Here is a 25,635-nt window from a genome sequence, read left to right as displayed (position 1 = left end):
TATGAATGTATTTCGTATTTTGATTACAATATTGCTGAAATACTGCCGCGGTGGCTTTCAAGCTTAACGTCGTCACTCTCAGTTATTGAAATATAAGCTTAAAAACTCCAAGGCATTATACAATACTAGTATTGTGCGGGAGTGAACCTTAGTCGTTGTTATACTGAATACTACCATGACTACTGAATGAATAAGTATCAACTCTAAGTAATAAGGGATATCATTATTTCAGTACTCGATGGAAAATTTACTGTTACTAAGCCATAAAATACTTGTACTTATTGTCCTTATTCAAATGCTAGTATTGTATAATGTTCAAGGTATTATTAATATCATATAATCCGATAACAAAATTAATCATTAATATATGTTAAAATAGAAGTTAAAGTTCACTTACTCATTCCTTATTTTATACTCGTACGTATTGTTTGCAAACCAGTTATAAATGATAATAAATCATAAATGATTTGAATAGGAGGAAAACACTCTTTATTGAACGCCCCGCCAAACCTGCTTGCCTTACGAATGTGCCTTAAAAAACAGAAAATTCGATTTATTTATACCGTCGATTGTAAAGGTCCCTGACAATGCTCTGCTGCTGTCTGTCACATTCTAGTACTGATAAATACCCAAATGCCCAATGTTTTATTACCTACCGATCCAAATATATATATATATATATATATATACCCATTTTTTTCCACAATCACAATCCGTAATACAAAAGAAAAATAAATCTGTTCAAATGATGTCCAAAAATCAGTTGGTTATTAAAAGCACTTAAAGCCTGCTTATCTGATGCAACCGCAATTGGTTGCAGGAATCATACTGAGAATAGGCCACAGACATATCTACAAGACTACATCTGCCCGTGAGTCACCTTGTCCCACACAGTTGCATCGATTAGAAGTGAAATGTACAAAAATAAAGATCTTATACGACAAGCATTATTTCATTTCCATTCCCAATACGTATATGTGTTTATAACGGCTCTCCCTTGACAAGGTCATCGGGGTCCAGAGGCGTCCAGTTGGTCTCGAACCCCACCCCTGATAAAAAAAACAAGAGTCATCAGAAGATGACAAATACCCCAAGACCCAACAGCAGCAAAATGCACCACTTCAGCCCCTAGTTAATACATGTATCAAGTCTGGATGAAAAATCCTTCAAGGTTTTCAAGTTATGCACCGGAAACAAATACGCATGGGCAGACGGACGGATATACAGACCGAGGTGGGATGGGATGGGTGTGGGCCGGGGGTAAAAACACATATATATGTGTACACCTTTCAATTAATGTTCGGAATGATATATTCTGGTGGGACCACAATTTTGAAATGTATGACCATCATAGCCAGTAACAAGACAGTATGTCCTTCACAAGCCACAGCCGCTTAAAGTTTCTTCTGATCCTGCTGAAAGTTAGACCGTTCCGCTACGCCTATCATGAAAGACTTGCTTCTAGGCTCGTTGCCCGTCGTCGGTTTAAGCTTCTGAGTGGAATGTTGTCTCGACTAAGACAAACGGCCATCTGATATTGCCAGGTCCGACATCTTTTGTCCATTCGCCACAACCTGGGACAGATGATGAACGTGGAAACAGATGCATAGACAACACAAGTGTAACAACCAGCAATCGGATCTGTGCTCAACTGGTTTCATAGCCATGACAGGTTGACATCATGTCCGGAAAATAAAAAGATAGACAATGGGCGCAGTGCAACGGAATAATCTATGCTGACCTATGACGAGCATGCTGAACTATGACGAGTATTTATTACTTCATGCCGTTGCTTAGTTACAATACATTTAACCTACCACTAGTAAAGTGAACTACAGATAGTTTCGCATCGGGAAAACTGGGCCTGTCCATGCAATGCGACTCCGCCTTGATGTTTAACTTCAAATAATTATTTGTTTGTTGTTCAACGCGGCACTAAGCAATATTCCAGCTATATGACGGCGGTCTGTAAATAATCGAGTCTGGAACAGACAATCCAGTAATTGACATCGTGAGCAACGATCTACGCAGTTGGGATACGATGACATGCATCAACCAAGTCAGCGAGCCTGGCCACCGTTTGTCCCCCTACGACAAGCACAGTCGCCTTTTACGGCAAGCATGGATTGCTGAAGACCTATTCTACCCCGGATCTTCACGGGTCTCAACTTTACATTAGCGAAATAAACTAACCGATATCATAGATAGGGTTTCAAGTATCAAAACAGACAAGCACACAATTTAACGCACGAGATCTTACTCCCCTTTCATCAAATTCCAAAAGGTTTGATCGACAAAGGCCGAGTTGTTTTCCTCACCTCAGCGCGCACCTGCTCTGAGTCGTCTCCCTTGGTCCCGGCCACCTGACATAAAGGGCTGAGGGCGACGTACCAAGGCGACAGATAGCGGGCTTCTACCGGACGCTTCCTGGTCCCGCCTGCAGCAGAAACACATATAGAACTGTGCTGTAACTGTAGTTCTACACACCAACCAGAGATCCGAAATGGCATTGGCGCATTGTAGGTAGCCTCCATCTCACATTAGATGGAGCAGTAGACGTGTTCATCAAAACAAGTGGACATTGGAAGGAAACGCCAAAGGAACACCTGAGCCATCATCTTGGGGCTGTTACGTCTCTTAATAATAAAAAGTTAATAATAAGAATATTTTTTCACTTAACCCGTGTTTACAAAATGAGGTTTGTTCTTGCTACCTCCAAACAGTATCTTTCCAGTGCTAAGACTGATTTTGTATGAAACTTCGATATACTCATCTTTGTAATTATTGAATTATTCTCGTCGCAAACTGGTTCAAACAATGCCGAGGCGACGTTAAATAGATCGTTAAACGCTCGCTCCCTCAACTCTCACACTAAATTTTACACCCATAAAACTGACCAATCCGACTGGCAAAAACCTGCATATACGATCAGGCGTACCGGCCCAATTCTCAATCACATGTTGTATAATTATTAAGCTGCTAGCGTCCACAGCTGTAAGCTTGGTAAAGTGGGAGTAGGGGTGTTGGTTACAATAGCGTTGTTTGTTACTAACAGTTACTGTCACATACTGATCAATGCCAGTAGTACCTTCCGTCCCCTGACCCCCCCCCCCCCCCCCTTTCGATTCCCTCCCCTCCCATCCAATCCCTTCACGTGCTCAACTTCATATCCCACTTACCTGTAGCACAGCTGACAGCTACGCCGACGACGACACTCACCATCACCGCTAGCGCACTATACCACATGAACGACAGGTTGTAGAATAACTCCAGACCTTCACTGAAATTGAAATATTTAAATTTAAATAACTGGTGATCTCTAAATTAGACCTCTTTGAGAATAGTTACATATTTTTTAATAATTAGAATCATCAAATTAACAATTACAACATTGTAACAACAGATGAGATTTTACAGTTATATATAAGCAGCATGGAAAAGATCGAAAGCATACACTTGACATTTGGATTTGACCCCAAAATTGAAGACGTTATAAAAACGTTACTCATCTCCCCCAGGCATAGGAGTTAAGTGACTGTAAAAGTTCAGTTTCCATCCTTGTCGAACTTGGCTGGAATTTCTGGGCTCGATCGTAGCGTCCCTACTATTTCCCTCCTATTGACCAATCAGATTCCACCTCTGATATCACTTGCATTTGCTTCAAACAAAATGGCGGCGCCCAGTCAAGACGATCTGATCGATTATTAAAATCTATATTGTGATAAAACGGGTCTTACATCGCGAAGGGCATGAAATCACGTGAGCACCTTAAGCTTGATTTGAAACACGAAAAGATTTGGAAAATATCTTTTGATGCCGAGTTGGCGGAACACATGTTTTACAAATCCTGCAATCGACCGAAATCTGCACGGCAGTTTACGAACCGGATGTTGACAACGCGATTTTGTTTGGACTATGCATGGACTCGTTTGACCAGCCAGAATATAACTCCATAATTCCTGCCTAGTTTGGCAAATGTGGAAACTGGGCTTTTATAGTCAGTGAGCTTCCTTGCCTCGGGAAGCTGAACGTTGCTCGGCTGAAGACAGTCGCTGAAGCACAGCAAACTTAAGGTACAAAACAATGATACCCGTATCAAATATGTCACTACCGAATAACCATTTCTTGCTTTTAGTGTACGTGACGTCATACATAGACCTTACACTGTTCCCTCCACTGCCATGGGCGTGGATGTTAAAATGGTTGTTACAGACGTAGTCACGTTCCCTGCCACAGTGTCGTTGGCGCAGACGGGTGGTGGAGGGGCGTTAGCGCTCATCTGTAGGGTGGAGCCTATAGCCACCCAGCAGGACACGACCACGCTGGAGAGAAAGCCCGCACCTGCCCCCTGGAAAGGGAAGATAACTCTGTTTGTCCATCATTTGCCCGAGAAAATAAACACGTGGTACCATAACACTGATTTCATTTCTGTTTCAAGAAAAGCATATGACCAATCACGCACTTCCGTGACAGTGTTAGTATTCTGAAATAATAATGGCCCAAACAGGAAGGAACCCCGGTTTGTGCAGAGTTGCGCCCCTTTGTCATACCAGGATGCGATGATTTTATGTTAGAATCCTAACTTCTGCCCGGCCATGAATCTTAGTTGGTGAAGGTATACAACGTTCGAAGGTATATAGTACTAAAGGCACCCTCTCGAAGGTTCTCTACTCACAACTCAAGACGTTAGGGGTTTATAAATAATGTTCACATCGGCGTTGAACCCAACTCACTCACTCACTCACACTCTCTTGGAAGCTCACCCAGGAGTTTGTACAGGGAAGGAACATGCCGAGGATAAAGAGGCCGAGAAGAGGTCCGCCGAATATCCCCAATATACTGAGTGAGATCTCCAGCACCAGGCTGTTGAGCACGCCGGCTAGAAGGGCAAGGCCGATGATGGCTGCGCCGAATACCAGCGCTGTCAACAACAACACAACATCAGTGGCATACACATTTGTGGAAAAATACATAAACAAAGCAGTATTGATCATTGACAGGAGTATTTAAAATATAAACGGAATAAAACAATTATAAATTGCACATTTGCCAAATATTTTATCTGAAATGATCCGTCACTTGAAACTGCATTATTATTTCTCGCGTTTTGCATAGAAAAGGACCCGTGAAGATCCGGGGTAGAATAGATCTTCAGAAACCCATGCTTGCCGTAAAAGGCGACTATGCTTGTCGTAAGAGGCGACTATCGGGATCGGGTGATCAGGCTCACTGAATTGGTTGATGCATGTCATCGATCCCAATTGCGCGGATCGATGCTCATGATGTCAGTCACTTGATTGTCTGGTCCAGACTCGATTATTTACAGACCGCCGTAATTAGCTGGAATATTGCTCAGTGCGGCGTTAAACAACAAACAAACAGTAAAGAAAAGAATAAGGACGAATGTTTACTTAAGATATATTTCATCCATCGTAAATAGTTTTTGGAGAACTTAAATGAGTTTCGCTTAACACCACTTTGAACAGTATTTCAGTCATATCTTGGCGTGGCAGCGTAATGTGGGAGGAATATATACTGAACAACAAAAGTTCCTGTGACACTGAATAAGATTTAATGCAAAGTTATGTTTTTTACCAAATCTGAAACGATTTCGGTTTGCAACAGATAAAAGACTCCTGTAAGTGTTCAAATGGTTTAATTTGCTATAGTGACTTCTTAAAATGCGTGATTTCATAAAAACATGAACATGCCAAAATGTCAATTTACAAATCAATAGCGTGTGTGTCCACCCCTGGTTGCGATGCAAGCAACACATCTTCGTCTCATGGAATGGACCAGGCGTCGCACAAAGTCCTGTGGGATATCTGTCCATATCTGCTGGAGCATGTTTCGAAGATCCTGGAGTGTCTGTGGAACACGTGGTTGACGTCGAATGCGCCGATCCATTTCATCGATTTCACGATGCTAAACCATGCATATGGAATCCCGTTAACTCACATGTTTTTATACCCATTCTTGGGTAGTGAAATGCATGGGGCTTGCATAAAAGTCAACTTTTCCATGGAATGCATGCTTTTCTGTAGCAGTTGCTTTTTTGTGACTTGATTCCATACATGTACTACAATATTGAAAACCAAACTTTACTTGTTTGAAAAATACACTAAAATATTGGTGTCACAGGAACTTTTGTTGTTGAGTATATAATAATGGGGACCTGGGGATACGGATATGGTGCTGACAGACACGACGTATAGATAACCACTGACCAGCGGATCCTGGCGAAACAAAGGGACACCACTCTGTACATCCAGTTCAGACGACTGTGACCACTGGACCACCCATGCCTCATCTAAAGAACATGAATGTGAGTGTCGTCTCAGACGTACCTAGAACCTTGGAAAGTATGGCTGCTGTCTTGGCCGGGAGGCTGCTTCTCGACACAGCCAGGTAGGCTGGTTCCAAGATGTCTGACAAGAACACTGCCGCCAGAGCATTCACACCGGAGGACACGGTACTGAAGCGATATCAACGTTTACTTAAAACAGGATGACAAATAAAAGACAAATACAAAATTTCCAGACCAGAATTATTTTCGTATTGTTTTCAGTTGCATAAGTGAGTGAGTAGGATTTTACGCCGCTTTTAGCAATATTCCGGTAATATCATGGAGGAAAACACCAGAGTGAGTGAGTATGGTTTTACGCCGCTTTTAGCAATATTCCAGCAATATCACGGCGGGGGACACCAGAAATGGGCTTCACACATTGTACCCAAGTGGGGAATCGAACCCGGAACTTCGGCGTGACGAGCGAACGCTTTAACCACTAGGCTACCCGACCGCCCCTCATTTGCATAAAGTTGCATGTACATTGAATCTGTTTGTGAAGCAACAAAACTGAATCTTGAATCTTGAAACTTGATTATTCTGATGCATATCGTGTAACAAAGTATTCAGATGTGTTCAGTCAGCACATGTGGCTATTTGTTCCAACCTGAGAGCTGCACTGAAGATACAGGCCACGAACAGACCGGGCAGACCGTGGAACTCACCCAGGACATCCATCACCAACAGGGGGATGATCTGGAACAACGGTACAGGAAACACAAATACATCGACATTACAGATGTAAAGTCTCAGTTTTAGTCTATTTTAAGACTGATATGTTTTCCAAACCCATAAGGTTGGTGGTCGAAAATAAGCTCTACGGGAGATAAAATTATATACATTATATAAAAAGGACATGGTCTTAGGAAACACATATATGTCCGGAAGAGCTGTGTGTAAATAAATACCACTTCCTCAACAAGTTTCTTTTCTGTTATTTCTGTCAGCTGCAAAGGCTCAACACCACATCTTTCCAGACCACCCCTTATCAGCCAAGCACCACCACTCATCAGCCCAGTATCACCCCTCATCAGCTCAGTACCACCCCTCATCCACCAAGCATCACCCCTCGTCAGCCCAGCACCATCCCTCATCAGCCCAGCATCACCCCTCATCAACACAGCAGCACCCCTTATCAGCCCAGCACCACCCCTCATCAGCCCAGCACCACCCCTCATCAGCTCAGCATCACCCCTCATCAGCCCAGCACCACCCCTCATCAGCCAAGCACCACCCCTCATCAGCCCAGCACCACCCCTCGTCAGCCCAGCACCATCCCTCATCAGCCCAGCATCACCCCTCATCAACACAGCAGCACCCCTTATCAGCCCAGCACCACCCCTCATCAGCCCAGCATCACCCCTCGTCAGCCCAGCACCATCCCTCATCAGCCCAGCATCACCCCTCATCAACACAGCAGCACCCCTTATCAGCCCAGCACCACCACTCATCAGCCCAGTATCACCCCTCATCAGCTCAGTACCACCCCTCATCAACCAAGCATCACCCCTCGTCAGCCCAGCACCATCCCTCATCAGCCCAGCATCACCCCTCATCAACACAGCAGCACCCCTTATCAGCCCAGCACCACCCCTCATCAGCCCAGCACCACCCCTCATCAGCTCAGCATCACCCCTCATCAGCCCAGCACCACCCCTCATCAGCCAAGCACCACCCCTCATCAGCCCAGCACCACCCCTCGTCAGCCCAGCACCATCCCTCATCAGCCCAGCATCACCCCTCATCAACACAGCAGCACCCCTTATCAGCCCAGCACCACCCCTCATCAGCCCAGCATCACCCCTCGTCAGCCCAGCACCATCCCTCATCAGCCCAGCATCACCCCTCATCAACACAGCAGCACCCCTTATCAGCCCAGCACCACCACTCATCAGCCCAGTATCACCCCTCATCAGCTCAGTACCACCCCTCATCAACCAAGCATCACCCCTCGTCAGCCCAGCACCATCCCTCATCAGCCCAGCATCACCCCTCATCAACACAGCAGCACCCCTTATCAGCCCAGCACCACCCCTCATCAGCCCAGCACCACCCCTCATCAGCCAAGCACCACCCCTCATCAGCTCAGCATCACCCCTCATCAGCCCAGCACCACCCCTCATCAGCCAAGCACCACCCCTCATCAGCCCAGCATCACCCCTCACCAGCCCAGCAACACCCCTCATCAACCCAGCATCACCCCTCATCAGGCAAGCACTACCCCTCATCAGCCAAGCATTACCCCTCATCAGCCCAGCACCACCCCTAATCAGCCAAGCATTACCCCTCATCAGCCCAGCACCACCCCTCATCAGCCCAGCACCACTCCTCATCAGCCCAGCATCACCCCTCACCAGCCCAGCACCACCCCTTATCAACCCAGCATCACCCCTCATCAGGCAAGCAACACCCCTCATCAGCCCAGCATCACCCCTCATCAGCCCAGCAACACCCCTCATCAAGCCAGCATCACCCCTCATCAGCCCAGTACCACCCCTCATCAGCCCAGCACCACCCCTCATCAGCCCAGTACCACCCCTCATCAGCCCAGCATCACCCCTCACCAGGCCAGCAACACCCCTCATCAGCCCAGTACCACCCCTCATTAGCCCAGCATCACCCCTCATCAGCCCAGCAACACCCCTCATCAAGCCAGCATCACCCCTCATCAGCCCAGTACCACCCCTCATCAGCCCAGCACCACCCCTCACCAGGCCAGCAACACCCCTCATCAACCCAGTACACCCCTCATCAGCCCAGCATCACCCCTCACCAGGCCAGCAACACCCCTCATCAGCCCAGTACCACCCCTCATTAGCCCAGCATCACCCCTCATCAGCCCAGCAACACCCCTCATCAAGCCAGCATCACCCCTCATCAGCCCAGTACCACCACTCATCAGCCCAGCATCACCCCTCATCAGCCCAGCACATCCCTCATCAGCCGAGCACCACCCCTCATCAGCTCAGCACCACCCCTCATCAGCCCAGCATCACCCCTCATCAGCCCAGCACCTCCCCTCATCAGGCCAGCACCACCCCTCATCAGCCAAGCACCACCCCTCATCAGCCCAGTATCACCCTTCATTAACCCAGCACCACCCCTCATCAGCCGAGCACCACCCCTCATCAGCCCAGCACCACCCCTCATCAGCCCAGCATCACCCCTCGTCAGCCCAGTACCACCCATCATCAGGCCAGCACCACCCCTCATCAGCCCAGCACCACCCTCATCAGCCCAGCACCACCCTCATCAGCCCAGCACCACCCCTCATCAGTCCAGGATCACCCCTCACAGCCCAGCATCACCCCTCACCAGCCCAGCACCACCCATCATCAGCCCAGCACCACCCCTCATCAGCCGAGCACCGTCCCTCATCAGCCCAGTACCACCCCTCATCAGCCCAGCACCACCCCTCATCAGCGCAGCATCACCCCTCACAGCCCAGCATCACCCCTCACCAGCCCAGCACCACCCTCATCAGCCCAGCACCATCCCTCATCAGCCCAGCATCACCCCTCATCAACACAGCACCACCCCTCATCAGCCCAGCACCACCCCTCATCAGCCCAGCACCACCCCTCATCAACCCAGCGTCACCCCTCATCAGCCCAGCAACACCCCTTATCAGCCCAGCAACACCCCTCATCAGCCCAGCACCACCCCTCATCAGCCCAGCACCACCCTTCATCAGCCCAGCATCACCCCTCATCAGCCCAGCACATCCCTCATCAGCCCAGCACCACCCCTCATCAGCCCAGCATCACCCCTCATCAGCCCAGCACCACCCCTCATCAGGCAAGCACTACCCCTCATCAGCTCAGCACCACCCCTCATCAGCCCAGCACCACCCCTCATCAGGCCAGCACCACCCCTCATCAGCCCAGCACCACCCCTCATCAGCCCAGTATCACCCTTCATTAACCCAGCACCACCCCTCATCAGCCGAGCACCACCCCTCATCAGCCCAGCACCACCCCTCATCAGCCCAGCATCACCCCTCGTCAGCCCAGTACCACCCATCATCAGGCCAGCACCACCCCTCATCAGCCCAGCACCACCCTCATCAGCCCAGCACCACCCTCATCAGCCCAGCACCACCCCTCATCAGTCCAGGATCACCCCTCACAGCCCAGCATCACCCCTCACCAGCCCAGCACCACCCATCATCAGCCCAGCATCACCCCTCATCAGCCGAGCACCATCCCTCATCAGCCCAGTGCCACCCCTCATCAGCCCAGCACCACCCCTCATCAGCCCAGCGTCACCCCTCACAGCCCAGCATCACCCCTCACCAGCCCAGCACCACCCTTATCAGCCCAGCACCATCCCTCATCAGCCCAGCATCACCCTTCATCAACACAGCACCACCCCTTATCAGCCCAGCACCACCACTCATCAGCCCAGCATCACCCCTCATCAACCCAGCGTCACCCCTCATCAGCCCAGCAACACCCCTCATCAGCCCAGCACCACCCCTCATCAGCCCAGCACCACCCCTCATCAGCCCAGCACCACCCCTCATCAGCCCAGCATCACCCCTCATCAGCCCAGCACATCCCTCATCAGCCCAGCACCACCCCTCACAGCCCAGTACCACCCCTCATCAGCCCAGCACCACCCTCATCAACCCAGTATCACCCCTCATCAGCCAAGCATCACCCCATATCAGCCCAGCACCACCCCTCGTCAGCCCAGCACCACCCCTCATCAGCCCAGCACCACCCCTCATCAGCCCAGCACCACCCCTCATCAGCCCAGCACCACCCTCATCAGCCCAGCACCACCCCTCATCAGTCCAGGATCACCCCTCATCAGCCCAGCACCATCCCTCATCAGCCGAGTATCACCCTTCATCAACCCAGCACCACCCCTCATCCTCCCCAGTACCTGGTCTGGCTTCTCCACGCGGCACGTGAGGACCGGGTCGTCGCCGTAGTATTTGGCGTGGACCACGAGGCCGAGGAACACCATCAGGGACGTCAGGATCAGCGCTGCTGGCAAGTTCAGGTACAGGGCTCTGTACAGTTGAGAAATTGCATCAATATCATTTCTTTCATCCTTTGTATGAGGGACCATATACGACACAGAATACAAGACAAAAATATATTACAGATCATATTTCACCTGAACCCAACTTTTGAACAAATCGAAACAGAATGGTAACACAACCATCCACCACAATCCACAACACGTGAAAAATAGAGTGCACAGTTTTTTAATTGGTATACTCTTTGGAGTCTGTAGTGTTAAATACCTACGGCTAATTGTCCAGATATAAGTGAAGTAACTGATTTATAAATGGCCTCTATCGACTAGCTATGTAGTAGGGAGGTCTCGACTTTCTGTTCTATATATCGAAGAATCCATACTGCCATGGCGTACTGAGAGGAAGGTATATAGTACGAAAGGCACCCTGCCGAAGAATGTCTACTGTTATGGCGTACTTAGAGGAAGGTATATAGTACTAAAGGCACCCTGCCGAAGGATGTCTACTGTTATGGCGTACTGAGAGGAATGTATATAGTACTAAAGGCACTCTCCTTAAGGATGTCTACTGTTATGGCGTACTGAAAGGTAGGTATATAGTACTAAAGGCACCCTCCTTAAGGATGTCTACTGTTATGGCGTACTGAGAGGAAGGTATGTAGTACTAAAGGCACTCTCCCGAAGGATATCTACTGTTATGGCGTACTGAGAGGAAGGTATGGAGTACTAAAGGCATCCTGCCGAAGGATGTCTACTGTAATGGCGTACTGAGAGGAAGGTATATAGTACTAAAGGCACCCTCCTTAAGGATGTCGACTGTTATGGCATACTGAGAGGAAGGTATAGGGTACTAAAGGCACCCTCCCGAAGGATGTCTACTGTCATGGTGTCCTGAGAGGAAGGTATATAGTACTAAAGGCACTCTCCCGAAGGATGTCTACTGTTATGGCGTACTGAGAGGAAGGTATATAGTTAAAGGCACCCTCCCGAAGGATGTCTACTGTCATGGTGTCCTGAGAGGAAGGTATATAGTACTAAAGGCACTCTCCCGAAGGATGTCTACTGTTATGGCGTACTGAGAGGAAGGTATATAGTTAAAGGCACCCTCCCGAAGGATGTCTACTGTCATGGTGTCCTGAGAGGAAGGTATATAGTACTAAAGGCACTCTCCCGAAGGATGTCTACTGTAATGGCGTACTGAGAGGAAGGTATATAGTTAAAGGCACTCTCCCGAAGGATGTCTACTGTAATGGTGTCCTGAGAGGATGGTATATAGTACTAAAGGCACTCTCCCGAAGGATGTCTACTATTATGGCGTACTGAGAGGATGGTATATAGTACTAAAGGCACTCTCCCGAAGGATGTCTACTGTTATGGCATACTGAGAGGAAGGTATATAGTTCTAAAGGCACCCTCCGAAGGATGTCTACTGTTATGGCGTACTGAGAGGTAGGTATATTTCTAAAGGCTACCTGCCGAAGGATGTCTACTGTTATGGCGTACTGAAGGTAGGTATATAGTTCTAAAAGCTACCTCCCGAAGGATGTCTACTGTTTTGGCGTACTGAGAGGTAGGTACATGTCTATGGTACAAAAGGCACCCTTCCGAGGGTTCCCTACTCACATCTGGGCCCGTTTTGTAGACTTCATACTGAGGTAACGCTGGATCATGGCCTGGCTGGACCCGTAGATGGTCAGGGAGGAGAAGAAGCCCCCGACGATCAGGGACCAGAACGTGTAGCGCACGAAGGGACTCGGGTCGAAGCTGCCAGACACAATGCAAATACTTTTGGAAATTGAAGGGGGAAAATAATCAATGTTAATATAAAACGCCTTTCGCGTCTGTTAGATAATGGCAAGAAAGTGATCTTTGTGTGTGAGGAACTGTCAAACAGGCCGTGCCTCGCACTCGTAGCCAAGTCCATAAAGATCAAGGCTTGAAAGAGGCCCCGTCGGGCTACCGATAAGTGAGTTGCGTTTAACGCTGCAGGGAATAGGTGAGGTGAGGTCAAATTGGGTTTAACGTCGCGTCCAAGATTATTGCACTTACATAGCGACGTGCATGTACGTGTGTGTGTTTGTGTGGCTGCTTGTACTAGTCCGGACTGATGCCGATTTATAGTGCTAGCTCACTGAGATACCATGCCGCAGTTGAACATGAATACCCCACTCAGACACAGTACACTGACTCCGAGTCGACCAGTCCTTGTTTTGGCCCCATAACAACAAGTACCGTCTTTTGGTATGACGCGGTCGGGGATCGAACCCCGGACCTTCCGCTCTCCGGGCGGACGCTCTACCACTAGACCACGGAGGTGGTCTGCAGGAAACAGATATATAATACGGCGTGTCAGCTTGATATAAGCAGGTCGAACCGGCATTCGAACCAACGTTTATAGACATCTGGCACGCCTAAGGGACGCAACTCTGCGCAGCGATATTGGGCTACAAGATTCTAGAAGTAATTTGGAAGACCGTGATAAGAGGATGAAATTCTAAACCGAATTGTCGCACTTGCAATACATAGTTACGTATTTGCTTCTTGATTGGTAAAAATCAGTATACTCTCATTTTGTTACTGGGCACTGATGGGATTATTTATGTACATGGTCATTTGATTTACTGCGTCATTTATCTACTAAATGCGCAGTAGATATCGCGAGCGTCAAATTAAAATGTTATCAGCCCTCATAAAGTTTCCTTCTTCAGAAGATCGCAGTCATCATATCGCATAACCGCCAGCGTGTTGTTGACAAGCTGTAAATTTGTCGTCCATTTCATGTGACGCTTTCGTTCTGTAACAAACGTATCTGTTTAGCCATTGTGCATACATGACACCACTGTGTCTGTGGCTACTCACAGAGGAACGAGATTCAACAAATCCCATAAGTACTTCAGCTCCTGCTTCGCACATAAGCATATCAAACGTTAACATGGTATTTTGTTTGTGCTTGTCAGGATCCAAACGCCTTTACAATTACTAGGGGGCGGTGTGGTAGCCTGGTGGGTAAAGCGTTCGCTCGTCTCGCCGAAGACCCGGGTTCGATTACCCACATGGGCAAAAGATCCGTGAAGATCCGGGGTAGAATAGGTATTCAGTAACCCATGCTTGCCGTAGAAGGCGACTATGCTTGTCGTACAAGGCGACTAACGGGATCGGGTGGTCAGGCTCGCTGCCTTGGTTGATGCATGTCATCGTATCCCAATTGCGTAGATCGATGCTCATGATGTCAATCACTGGATTGTCTGGTCCAGACTAGATTATTTACAGACCGCCGTCACATAGCTTGAATATTGCTGAGTGTGGCGGTAAACAACAAATAAACAAACAAACAACATGGGCAAAATGTGGGTGTGAAGTCCATTTCTGGTGTCTCCCGCCGTGATATTGCTGGAATATTGCTAAAAGCGGATAGATGAACTTAAAAGCAATATTAATGTGTTCTGTTTTATAATATTATGTATTTTAGTAGCACATTACTTAAACGCTTCGCAGTTTCTTTGAATATTAAAAGCGAATTGGTGTTTAATTTGGCTGAAGATGGACCCCCATGGGCTCAAAAAGTCGTTTTGATTTTTAAAAATAGAATAAATACAAACAAACAAATTTTAAATCATTAAGTTAATTTGTGTATAAATTTAAATTTTGTTATTTGACTATTATCGCGCTGTACGTGTTTTCTCGTGTTGCTGCCGGTGTGTTTATTTGACGTTTGTTGTGACGTGGGGGCCGACCAAACAGGTTCCGAAAATGATGGAAAATATTAATGTGTCCTCGGATCTTACACAAACAAATACATCGCTCACTGGGAATTCTGACAAATAATGTTTTGTGGTTCCCAAAAAACATGTTTCGCTCCTCCTATCAAGGTGTATCCGACGTCGTCGATCGCTGCTCATACCTGGCCTCGATTATTTACAAGCTGCCGTCAAAAAGCTGGAATATTTCTGTGTGCGGCAATCAAAGAAAATACAATGTTTTAAAGCACCAACTGAACAATAGTCTGTCTCAATCAAACAATGAAGCAATGATGACGTACTTGTCCAGACGAAGCTTGTCAGCCTCCCTCGCTGCCGCCATAATGTTGTCCCAGCCGCCAACCTCGATAGAGCCCCGGATGATTATGGCGAGGAGGCCGGCAAAGATGACCACCATCTGGAACGTGTCTGTCCACATCACGGCTTTCAGGCCACCCTGTCGACAACGGCAACGACTACAGTGAATTATAAAACATATTCCTTGACTCAATGAGAGCAATAAATAGAAGAAACACCCTTCCAACCCGTAACATTTGTTCTCAAAATCGAATTTCGTAATGTTACAAGATCTACATTCTCTTGTGAAAGGTTCCGAGTCATTTTAGATTTTTAAAAATCATTTTCTAATAAAAATTTCGTAATCTCTTTCGAAACGAAAATTACATTTTGTAATTAGATTTAAAAAAAATTCAATCTACTCAGTACATGCGGATCATGTTTAGCCTTTAGTAATGTCTACCAGTATTATCTTACCGAGTTGATTGTGGTGGTTTGTTTGTTTGGTTGTTGTTTAACGCCGCACTTAGCAATATCAAATGGTTATGCTGAAACAGTGCAGTCGATGGTATGCGAAATGATGCCTTGTTAGTCTGATGTATTAAGTTCTGGTTTCCGTGATTTGTGGACATCAGGGGGTGGTCGGGTAGCCTAGTGGTTAAAGCCTTCGCTCGTCACGCCGAAGACCCGGGTTCGATTCCCGACATGGGTACAATGTGTGAACCCATTTCTGGTGTTTTCCTCCGTGATATTGCTAAAAACTGCTAAAAACGACGTAAAACCCAAACTCACTCACTCACTCACTGTGGACATCAGCAAATAACGTAAGTGATGTACAACCCATCTCTCGTCCAACTTACCACGGCAGTGTAGAAGGTGCAGACAACTCCAACCACAACGATGGACACCTCCGTGGAGACGTCCATCACTGCAAGAGCAACATCATGAGATACATGCTCACAATCAATCAAATCAAATGTTTATAATACGAATGTCACAAACTGTTTATGGAAGATGTTGACCTTGAGGGAAGGTTAACCTTTGTGTGACTGACCTTGACTGACGGCGAGTGCAGGTGCGTACAACGTGATGGCCATGTTAAACAGCTGAAACAGGAGGAAAAGGGTGGGTTACATGCCTTTGCATAACGACGACACATCAACCCCTTGCCAAGCCATAACTTACAAAGAGTACGACAGAGAGGATACGTAAAGTGCGTCTGGGTGGATACGTAGATTACGGCTTGGTTGATATATAGGGTGAGGCAGATAGGATACGTAAAGTGCGTCTTGGTGGATACGTAGATTACGGCTTGGTTGATATACAGAGTGCGGCAGATAGGATACGTAAAGTGCGTCTGGGTGGATACGTAGATTACGGCTTGGTTGATATATAGAGTGCGGCAGATAGGATACGTAAAGTGCGTCTGGGTGGATACGTAGATTACGGCTTGGTTGATATATAGAGTGCGGCAGATAGGATACGTAAAGTGCGTCTGGGTGGATACGTAGATTACGGCTTGGTTGATATATAGAGTGCGGCAGATAGGATACGTAAAGTGCGTCTGGGTGGATACGTAGATTACGGCTTGGTTGATATATAGAGTGCGGCAGATAGGATACGTAAAGTGCGTCTGGGTGGATACGTAGATTACGGCTTGGTTGATATATAGAGTGCGGCAGATAGGACACGTAAAGTGCGTCTGGGTGGATACGTAGATTACGGCTTGGTTGATATATAGAGTGCGGCAGATAGGATACGTAGGCAACGGTGGATAAATAGAGTGTATGGCGCAGCATCAGTGAGGATAGTAGAGTAAGGCAGGGTTTATACATATAGTGTGTCAGTGAGGATACATCGAGTAAGGCAGGGTTGTTATAATAACGTGTGGCAGATAGGGTACGGATAGTACGGCAGAAAGGATACGTAGAGTGTGTCTGGATGGATAGAGTACGGCAGTGTTGATATTTAGAGTGCGGCAGATAGGATACGTAGGGTACGGCAGAGATGATACGTAGAGTACGGCAAGGTGGATACTTTTAGAGCATCAGAGAGGATATGTAGGATACGGCAGAGAGGATACGTGTTGTGTCTGGATGGATAGAGTACGGCAGCGTTGATATATAGAGTACGGCATATAGGAAAGGTATTGTACGTTAGAGAGGATACGTAGAGTGCGTCAGAGTAGATACGTAGATTACGGGAGAGAGGATAAATAGAGTGCATCAGTGAGGATACGCAGAGTAAGGCAGGCTTCAGATATAACGTGCGGCAGATAAGATGCGAAGAGTACGACAGAGAGGATACGTATATTATGACAGGTGGATACTTAAATAGTGTTGGAGAGGATACGTAGAATACGACAGGGTTGATATATAGAGTGCGGCAAATAGGTACGTAGGTTACGGCAGAGAGGATACGTAGAGTGCGTCAGAGTACATACGTAGATTACGGCAAGGTGAATACTTACAGTGCATCCCAGAGGATATGTAGAGTACGGGAGGGTTGATGTATAGACTACGACTGGGTGGATACTTAAAGCTCATCAGAGAGGATACGTAGAGTACGGCAGTGTTGATATTTAGTGCGGTAGATAGGATACATAGGGTACGACAGAGAAGATACGTTGATACGTCAAAGTAGATACGTAGATTACGGCAGGGTGGAAACATAGAATACTTTATGGTGGATACGTAGAGTACGGCAGGGTGGATACGGAGAGAACGACAGGGTGAATAATTAAAATACGCCAATGTGGCAACGTACCATCTGTATCTGGAATAGGATGCTTCCCATCACCCTGACAGACTTGCTGAATCTTAACTCCAGGTACTGAGGAAGACAAGACATATGCCACATGGTAACAGCTCAGTAACCATGGTATCATGGAGATAGAGTTCTCTGTAATTGTATAACTTCTTGGGTTTTTTCATACAAATAAATTCCGGAAAAATGTTTAATCACACCCAGAATTTTTCTCAGTGGCTAATGAAACAAGCATTGGAATGAAATTGCTGACAAAATGAGATCGGATAAACGAATTCGATCTGGGAGACCAACCCTCTGACAATCATTGTTAGTTGATGGTATATTGTCATCGGGACATGGTGGCACAAACATCGGTCTGACAATACGAAACCCTCCATCATTGTTAGTTGAGGGTATATTGTCATCGGGACATGGTGGCCCAAACATCGGTCTGACAATACGAAACCCTCCATCATTGTTAGTGGAGGGTATATTGTCATCGGCACATGGTGGCACAAACATCGGTCTGACATTACGAAACCCTCCATCATTGTTAGTTGAGGGTATACTGTCATCGGGACATGGTGGCCCAAACATCGGTCTGACAATACGAAACCCTCCATCATTGTTAGTTGAGGGTATATTGTCATCGGGACATGGTGGCCCAAACATCGGTCTGACAATACGAAACCCTCCATCATTGTTAGTTGAGGGTATATTGTCATCGGGACATGGTGGCACAAACATCGGTCTGACAATACGAAACCCTCCATCATTGTTAGTGGAGGGTATATTGTCATCGGCACATGGTGGCACAAACATCGGTCTGACAATACGAAACCCTCCATCATTGTTAGTGGAGGGTATATTGTCATCGGCACATGGTGGCACAAACATCGGTCTGACAATACGAAACCCTCCATCATTGTTAGTGGAGGATATATTGTCATCGGCACATGGTGGCACAAACATCGGTCTGACAATACGAAACCCTCCATCATTGTTAGTTGAGGGTATACTGTCATCGGGACATGGTGGCACAAACATCGGTCTGACAATACGAAACCCTCCATCATTGTTAGTTGAGGGTATATTGTCATCGGGACATGGTGGCACAAACATCGGTCTGACAATACGAAACCCTCCATCATTGTTAGTTGAGGGTATATTGTCATCGGGACATGGTGGCACAAACATCAGTCTGACAATACGAAACCCTCCATCATTGTTAGTTGAGGGTATATTGTCATCGGGACATGGTGGCACAAACATCGGTCTGACAATACGAAACCCTCCATCATTGTTAGTTGATGGTATATTGTCATCGGGACATGGTGGCACAAACATCAGTCTGACAATACGAAACTCTCCATCATTGTTAGTGGAGGGTATATTGTCATCGGCACATGGTGGCACAAACATCGGTCTGACAATACGAAACCCTCCATCATTGTTAGTTGAGGGTATATTGTCATCGGGACATGGTGGCAGAACCACCGGTGATGTTTTCTCCCCACGTTTGCCTATTGTATAGAGATATATCTCGTAATAACCTCTTGGAAGTTTTTACTTTTTGCAAGTAAGACCTGGTATGAGGTTTTACTTTTTGCAAATAAGACCTGATGATTTGAGTAGCAGATGGATTTTGGTCTTAGTGTTTCAAACGTCCAATGTTCTAAAACAAAGACAAGAAAGGAAACTTTACATTATGGATGCCGAGAATCGAACCTGCAACCGACTGTTTTCCCACTGAGCCCCCAAGGCAGATGGTGAAAGAACGTTCAATTTTAGATGTCATGTTTTAGATTTGTCTCTGCTGCACGTTTTTCTTCTCTCGCACGCTTTGATCAAGTTCCTCTACCGCGACATACTGTGTTGTTTCACTATAAGATATCTCGATGTTTTCTCTCTTTTTTTTCGGTGATTTCTTGCATTTAGACGGTTTATAAGTGAGATAAAGCACTCCTTCCTCGGTTATTGTCGAGGAAGAAAGACCTCGGCAATCGGGTATCGGTAATGTAAGACCTCGGAGCTACATTGCCGATACCCTCTTGCTTCGGTTTTACTTCCTCGACCATAACCTCGGAGTCGTGCTTTATCCCTCACAACCATACCAGTACCCCTTCAAGTTCGTATGTAGGGGCGGTCGGGTAGCCTCGTGGTTAAAGCGTTCGCGCGTCACGCCGAAGACCCGGTTTCGATTCCCAGCATGGGTACAATGTATGAAGTCCATTTATTGTGTCCCCCGCCGTGTTATTGCTTGAATATTGCTAAAAGCGGCGTAAAACTATACTTACTCACTCACTCACTCACTCAAGTTCGTATGTAGCTGCAGTGTTAATATGGGGATTTCACGAGGCTATTTCTGGATACAAATGGCACTTTGGGTCACAAGATGGCGCCCGTGTTTTCTAAGGCCCTTCACAGGAGGCCGTCCTGACCATGGAAGGTCCTTCACAGTATTGGTTTGGCCATGTTTTCTCTTTAATCGACTGATTACTGTGCAACGGTAGCCCAGCTGCCGCACGATAGCTTTGAAAACAACCTTTGTAATGCATTCCGATTATTTGCCATCTTTGCACCTCTCTAATCCTTCTTTGTACCATGATTAAACACTGGGAGGGAGCAGATTAAAATACCCAACTTTGATGCCTGAATATATCAATCTGACAGGCCTGTCTGCAATTCAAACACTGGCCTTGTGAAGTGTGTGTGGTTTATTCTCAATGGGGTCTACTTGTGGTGAAGACTGGCCCAATTGATTGGCGAGCAGTCTTGATGTGAGTGTCGCGCAGTAACGCACACTTTAAAGTTCAATTTTTTCTTTCACGCTTTTGGGAGACCTGGCATATTGCCTTGAGATCGAGGCTTTAAGGTGTGGTGAGGTGAAATGGGTTTTAACGTCCCGCTCACGACGTACATGCACGTGCGTGCGTGTGTGCGTGCGTGCGGGCGGGCGGGCGGGCGTGCGTGCGTGCGTGTGTGTGTGTTCATAAGTTTCAACCGTTCATTTTCAGATAGGCGTAGCATAACCTTTACGAGGTTTGGTCCTCAACGAAGCTGCTTTTCAAAGTTAAAACGCTTCAACTCCCACTGCAATTCTATTTTATGTAGTTTTATACAGTGTGGAATTATTTTCCGCTGGTATATAAATATTGTACCCTTGAACTACTCGCCATCAAAGCATCGTCTCAGGAGACAATCTCAATCTTCTTTACCACCAGAATTTCTCACGCTCATGAGCATGTAATCAACAGGCAATCAAAATACAAAAAGATGCTTCTGAACAAGAGTTCGACCTAGATCGAATTTCAAAATTGCGGTCTCGTACGATCGAGCCCTCGATGCTTTTAAATATTTGATTCAGAAGACAGTTCTAAATAATCTCTTTCCTGGAAACTTTGTTCAGCGTCGTGTAATACGAACCTGACTTTAAACGAAGCTCGGTGGCGAATAAGTCCATGCTATTTATGAAAGCGGAATGGAGATATAATACACTGAAAATCGAACATGATTCGTCATGAGAACAGATTAGAAACGAACACGCATCTACACGGTTTTTAAGTGCCAAGCTCCATTACTTCCGTTTTTGAAAAGTATTCACTGTATGTAATTAAGGTGGAGGGGGGGGGGGGGGGGGGGGGGGGGGCGCAGGGATCGTGTATTTATGGTGAGGACTCCCACGTATAAATAGTGTCTACAACAGAGTGTGCCTGCTAACATCAACAAGCACGATACACTTCAGTTGGACCATCTTCCCGAGGCAAGGGAATTAACTGGAAACTGGACTATTAATTCGTTAACTCCCTCGCGTAGATGCAGTTGACATATTCAGCGGTGATGAGTGGGTTCGACAGATCGGTCAGATCTACAATTTCTTTCGGACATGCTTACCCTTTCCGCGAACACCTTGGGTCATCACTCATGTGCTATGATCTATTATATCATTAAAACAGCTAGTTACGCCTTTTACGCCCATTGGAATCTGTCTCGATGACTGGTTATTTTCTGGCGTTGAACTTTTGTATTCACAGGTCTTTCTCCACAACAGATTGGTGAAACGGGAACTTTTACATTAGTTTAGAGTTAGTGAGTTGTGTTTAACGCCGCTTTTAACATTATTCCAGTTATATCACAGCGTGTCAGCTTAATGTGGGAGGAAAGCCCGAAGTGATGCAGGTCTCAGACGTTTACCACTTCGGTGAAAACCACGAGCACGGGTATGGTGCTGACAAACCTAGAAACATAATCGGGGCGAACCGGGATTCGAACCCACAATCATAGGTTTCTGGCGTGCCCAAGGGACGCAACTCTGCACAGCGAATCGCGGTGCCTTAGACGACTGGGCCACCCGTGCCCCCCATTAGGTTAGAGAGAACTAGCATAGCAATCTAACAGATGCAGAGACTACTTCAAATAGAAAAACAGACAATAGTAATAATGTAGTTTACCGGGCGCCTCATCCAGCAATCGTAGCCTTATAGACGCTGAATAAACACATCCGAAATTCCAAGCAAGTCTACAATACTTTAGCAAGTCTAGATGGCTTCCGTTTCAGGTTGTTCAAGTTTCTGGACTTGCTATTATACACTCAAAGACAAATTAACAAACACAAAATATTTAATGTTAGTCTATCTTCATTGTTCTCGGGAACGGCAGTCGTCTAAGGCGCCGCAATTCGCTGTGCAGAGTTGCGTCCCTTGAGCACACCGGAAACCTATGATTGTCGGTTCGAATCCCGTTTCGCCCCGATTTTGTTTCTAGATTTGTCAGCACCATACCTGTGATCGTGGGTTTCAACAACGTGTAACCGTCTGAGACCTGCATCATTTTGGGCTTTCTCTCACGTTAAGCTGACACGCCGTGACAATAACTGAAATACTGTTCAAAGTGGCGTTAAACCCAATTCTCTCACTCCTTGTTTTCACCCTTGGGTCCTGTTTAAGTTGGTTGTTAGTGTTAGGACGAGTTGCACTGGGTAGTGTACACTGTTCACTAGAACAGCCTTCACTTCCTTAGTGTGCGGGTGCGGCACCAACCGAAATGTGACAAGCGGGTCCGGAGAAGTGCCCTTAACAATCTCGATATTTGATCAATGTCTGATCTGCGCCAACAGGTTCTGTGTTCATATGAATAACAATTGGTCTTTGTTAGTTTCAACACGCGCATGCTTTGGACACAAACACTATCTGTATAGGTTATACTTAAATGTGTAAACAAAAGTCTCATTACAAATGGACCGCCTACGTGGTCTAGTGGCAGAGCGTCCGTCCGGAGAGCGGAAGGTCCGGGTTCGATCCCTGGCCGCATCATACCAAAAGACGTTAACAGATGGTACTTGTTGTTACCCTGTCTGGCGCTCGGCATTAAGGGGCTAAATCAAGGACTGGTTGGCTCGGAGTCAGTATACTGTGTCTGAGTGGGATATTCATGTTAAACTGCGGCATGGTATCTCAGTGGGCTAGCACTATAAATCGGCATCAGTCCGGACTAGTTACAAGCAGCCACACAAACACACACACGTATAGCACGTCGCTATATAAGTGCAATAATCTTGGACGCGACGTAAAACCCCATTTCACCTCACCTCATTACTAATGTTTACACGAAGGATTCGTTTCCTGACATTCGAACACGAGTCTCTGATCCCTTCTGATTTATTGGGATATGTGGATAGGGACAGTCCAATTATATGGTGAAAAGGTCATCTTGTGCCACAGTCTTGCAAACTAAGATTTTCTCTATTTCGAAAAAATACCCTTAACTGTTAACTCATTTTAACCATACGTGCGTACTTGATCATGCCATAAGTCTACAGTTTTCAAACGTAAGAAAGCAAAAAACCTTCTTGTTGGCGAGTTTTCCAAAATAATAAAAAATTCTAATGAGCCAAAAATGGTTGTTTCCCTATCTCATCTTTTCCTTTCAGCACAAAAATGTGTGCTATATATACTACTCAAAAGAAGTTAAGGACCTTCCGATTCTTTCATATTACTGTAGGAAATCTGTCATGGTGTGACAGATAAAGTACAGTGGTCCTTAACTTCTTTTGAGTGATATACATGTTTAATAGAACACCTGTTCGAAATAGCGTATGCAAACGAAGTAAGGGTGAGTGAGTGAGTTGGGTTTAACGCCGCTTTTAACAGTATTCCAGTTATATCACGGCTTAATGTGGGAGGAAAGCCCGAAGTGATGCAGGTCTCACACGTTTACCACTTCGGTGAAAACCACGAGCACGGGCATGGTGCTGACAATTCTAGAAACATAATCGGGGCGAACCTGGATTCGAACCCACAATCATAGGTTTCTGGCGTGCCAAAGGGGCGCAACTTTGCACTGCGCATCCCGGCATTTCGACGACTGGGCCACCCGTGCCGCCACGAACTAATACATGATATGAAGGTTAAGTGTGTACTGACTGTGTGATTGATAGCACTTAGTACATAGTAGCTCCATGACGTGAGGTGAATAACAGCCAGGGCAATAAACAGGTGTATTATTAGTTACAGACATACCTCATACGCACTGAAGACCTCGATCCCTCGAAATACAGGGAGTATGGCATGCGCTATAACGGGGAAAGCGAGGAAACTGGAGAAGCAGATGAGCCAGTACATGGTGCCGTTGTAGTAGATGTCAGTAGGGATGCCGAGTACCAGCGTCGCTGACAACAACGTCGCCATGAGAGACAGCGTCACCGGGAGGATGGACATACTTCTGCCTCCCAGAAGAGACTCTGTTGTGTCCGTCTTTTTTCTGTCTCTCCATGCGTAAAACACACCAATAGCCGCAGACAGTAGAAGAGTCAGGACAAATATCAAATAGTCTGCCCAGTGGAACGTGGCGCGCAGGTCGGACATCTTGTTCCACAGAAGACTGAGAGGATCTGAAGCGTCGCAATGGTTTAAAGTCAGTTTATAACGAGGATCTTTGATGTTGGGTAACCTCTCACCTATTAGCCGTGTTGACACAGTACGACCCCTCTTACATTGTTGTAATGATCAAACAGTCTCAACAACCACATTTACATAAAATCACAATTGAGCGGCAGGTCTTAACGCTGAAGGCGCTTGAGGACGCCTGGCCAAGTGGTCATAAATTGGTCTCCTTCTGGTCATATTACTCACAGTGTCCTAAGCCGGACATCAGACCATGTGTCCTATGTCGTGATGTATATGTGGGAACTATTCTATGTATGTAATAAAAATAGCATTTATAAAATCTCGTAATTCCTAGGTGTATGTTTACAGATCTGCTACAAATAACCTCACACAGTTAAATGTTAATGCAGGTGACTGTGGGGAGAAGACGTGGTTTATTGCCCCACATCCATGAGATATCTATGGGATGCCCAGTAAGTCAGTGACGTCCGATACCAACGGATGGTTATTAACGTGCATCATCAAACTCGGTATAAATCTCACGTCAGTAAATCCAGTGAGACTTTCATATCTCTGGCTCCTTGTGCTGCCAAGATACAAAGGGGGTAACAAAAGATAAACTCTCCACGTCAAA

At 46.5% G+C, this 25,635-nt stretch overlaps 1 protein-coding gene across 1 annotated transcript; it reads right to left on the bottom strand.

The window, feature by feature from the left end:
* Nucleotides 1-1,514: 1,514 nt before the first annotated feature.
* LOC139451346 (sodium-dependent multivitamin transporter-like) lies at nucleotides 1,515-24,980 on the bottom strand. The gene is made up of 14 exons (XM_071232955.1): nucleotides 24,636-24,980; nucleotides 18,136-18,201; nucleotides 16,424-16,475; nucleotides 16,230-16,297; nucleotides 15,375-15,529; nucleotides 12,959-13,099; nucleotides 11,237-11,366; nucleotides 6,954-7,042; nucleotides 6,348-6,475; nucleotides 4,764-4,921; nucleotides 4,164-4,348; nucleotides 3,180-3,280; nucleotides 2,319-2,437; nucleotides 1,515-1,574 (listed from the first exon to the last, which is right to left on the bottom strand). The coding sequence occupies exons 1-14, from the start codon at nucleotides 24,978-24,980 to the stop codon at nucleotides 1,515-1,517; spliced, it is 1,797 nt and encodes a 598-aa protein (XP_071089056.1).
* Nucleotides 24,981-25,635: the final 655 nt, after the last annotated feature.

Source organism: Haliotis cracherodii, unplaced genomic scaffold (genome assembly GCF_022045235.1).
Source record: "Haliotis cracherodii isolate W230 unplaced genomic scaffold, xgHalCrac1.p SCAF_10, whole genome shotgun sequence".
Classification (NCBI taxonomy): Eukaryota; Metazoa; Mollusca; class Gastropoda; order Lepetellida; family Haliotidae; genus Haliotis; species Haliotis cracherodii.
The sequence above is the reverse complement of the archived record's forward strand: the minus strand, read 5'-3'. Positions and strand labels throughout refer to the sequence as shown.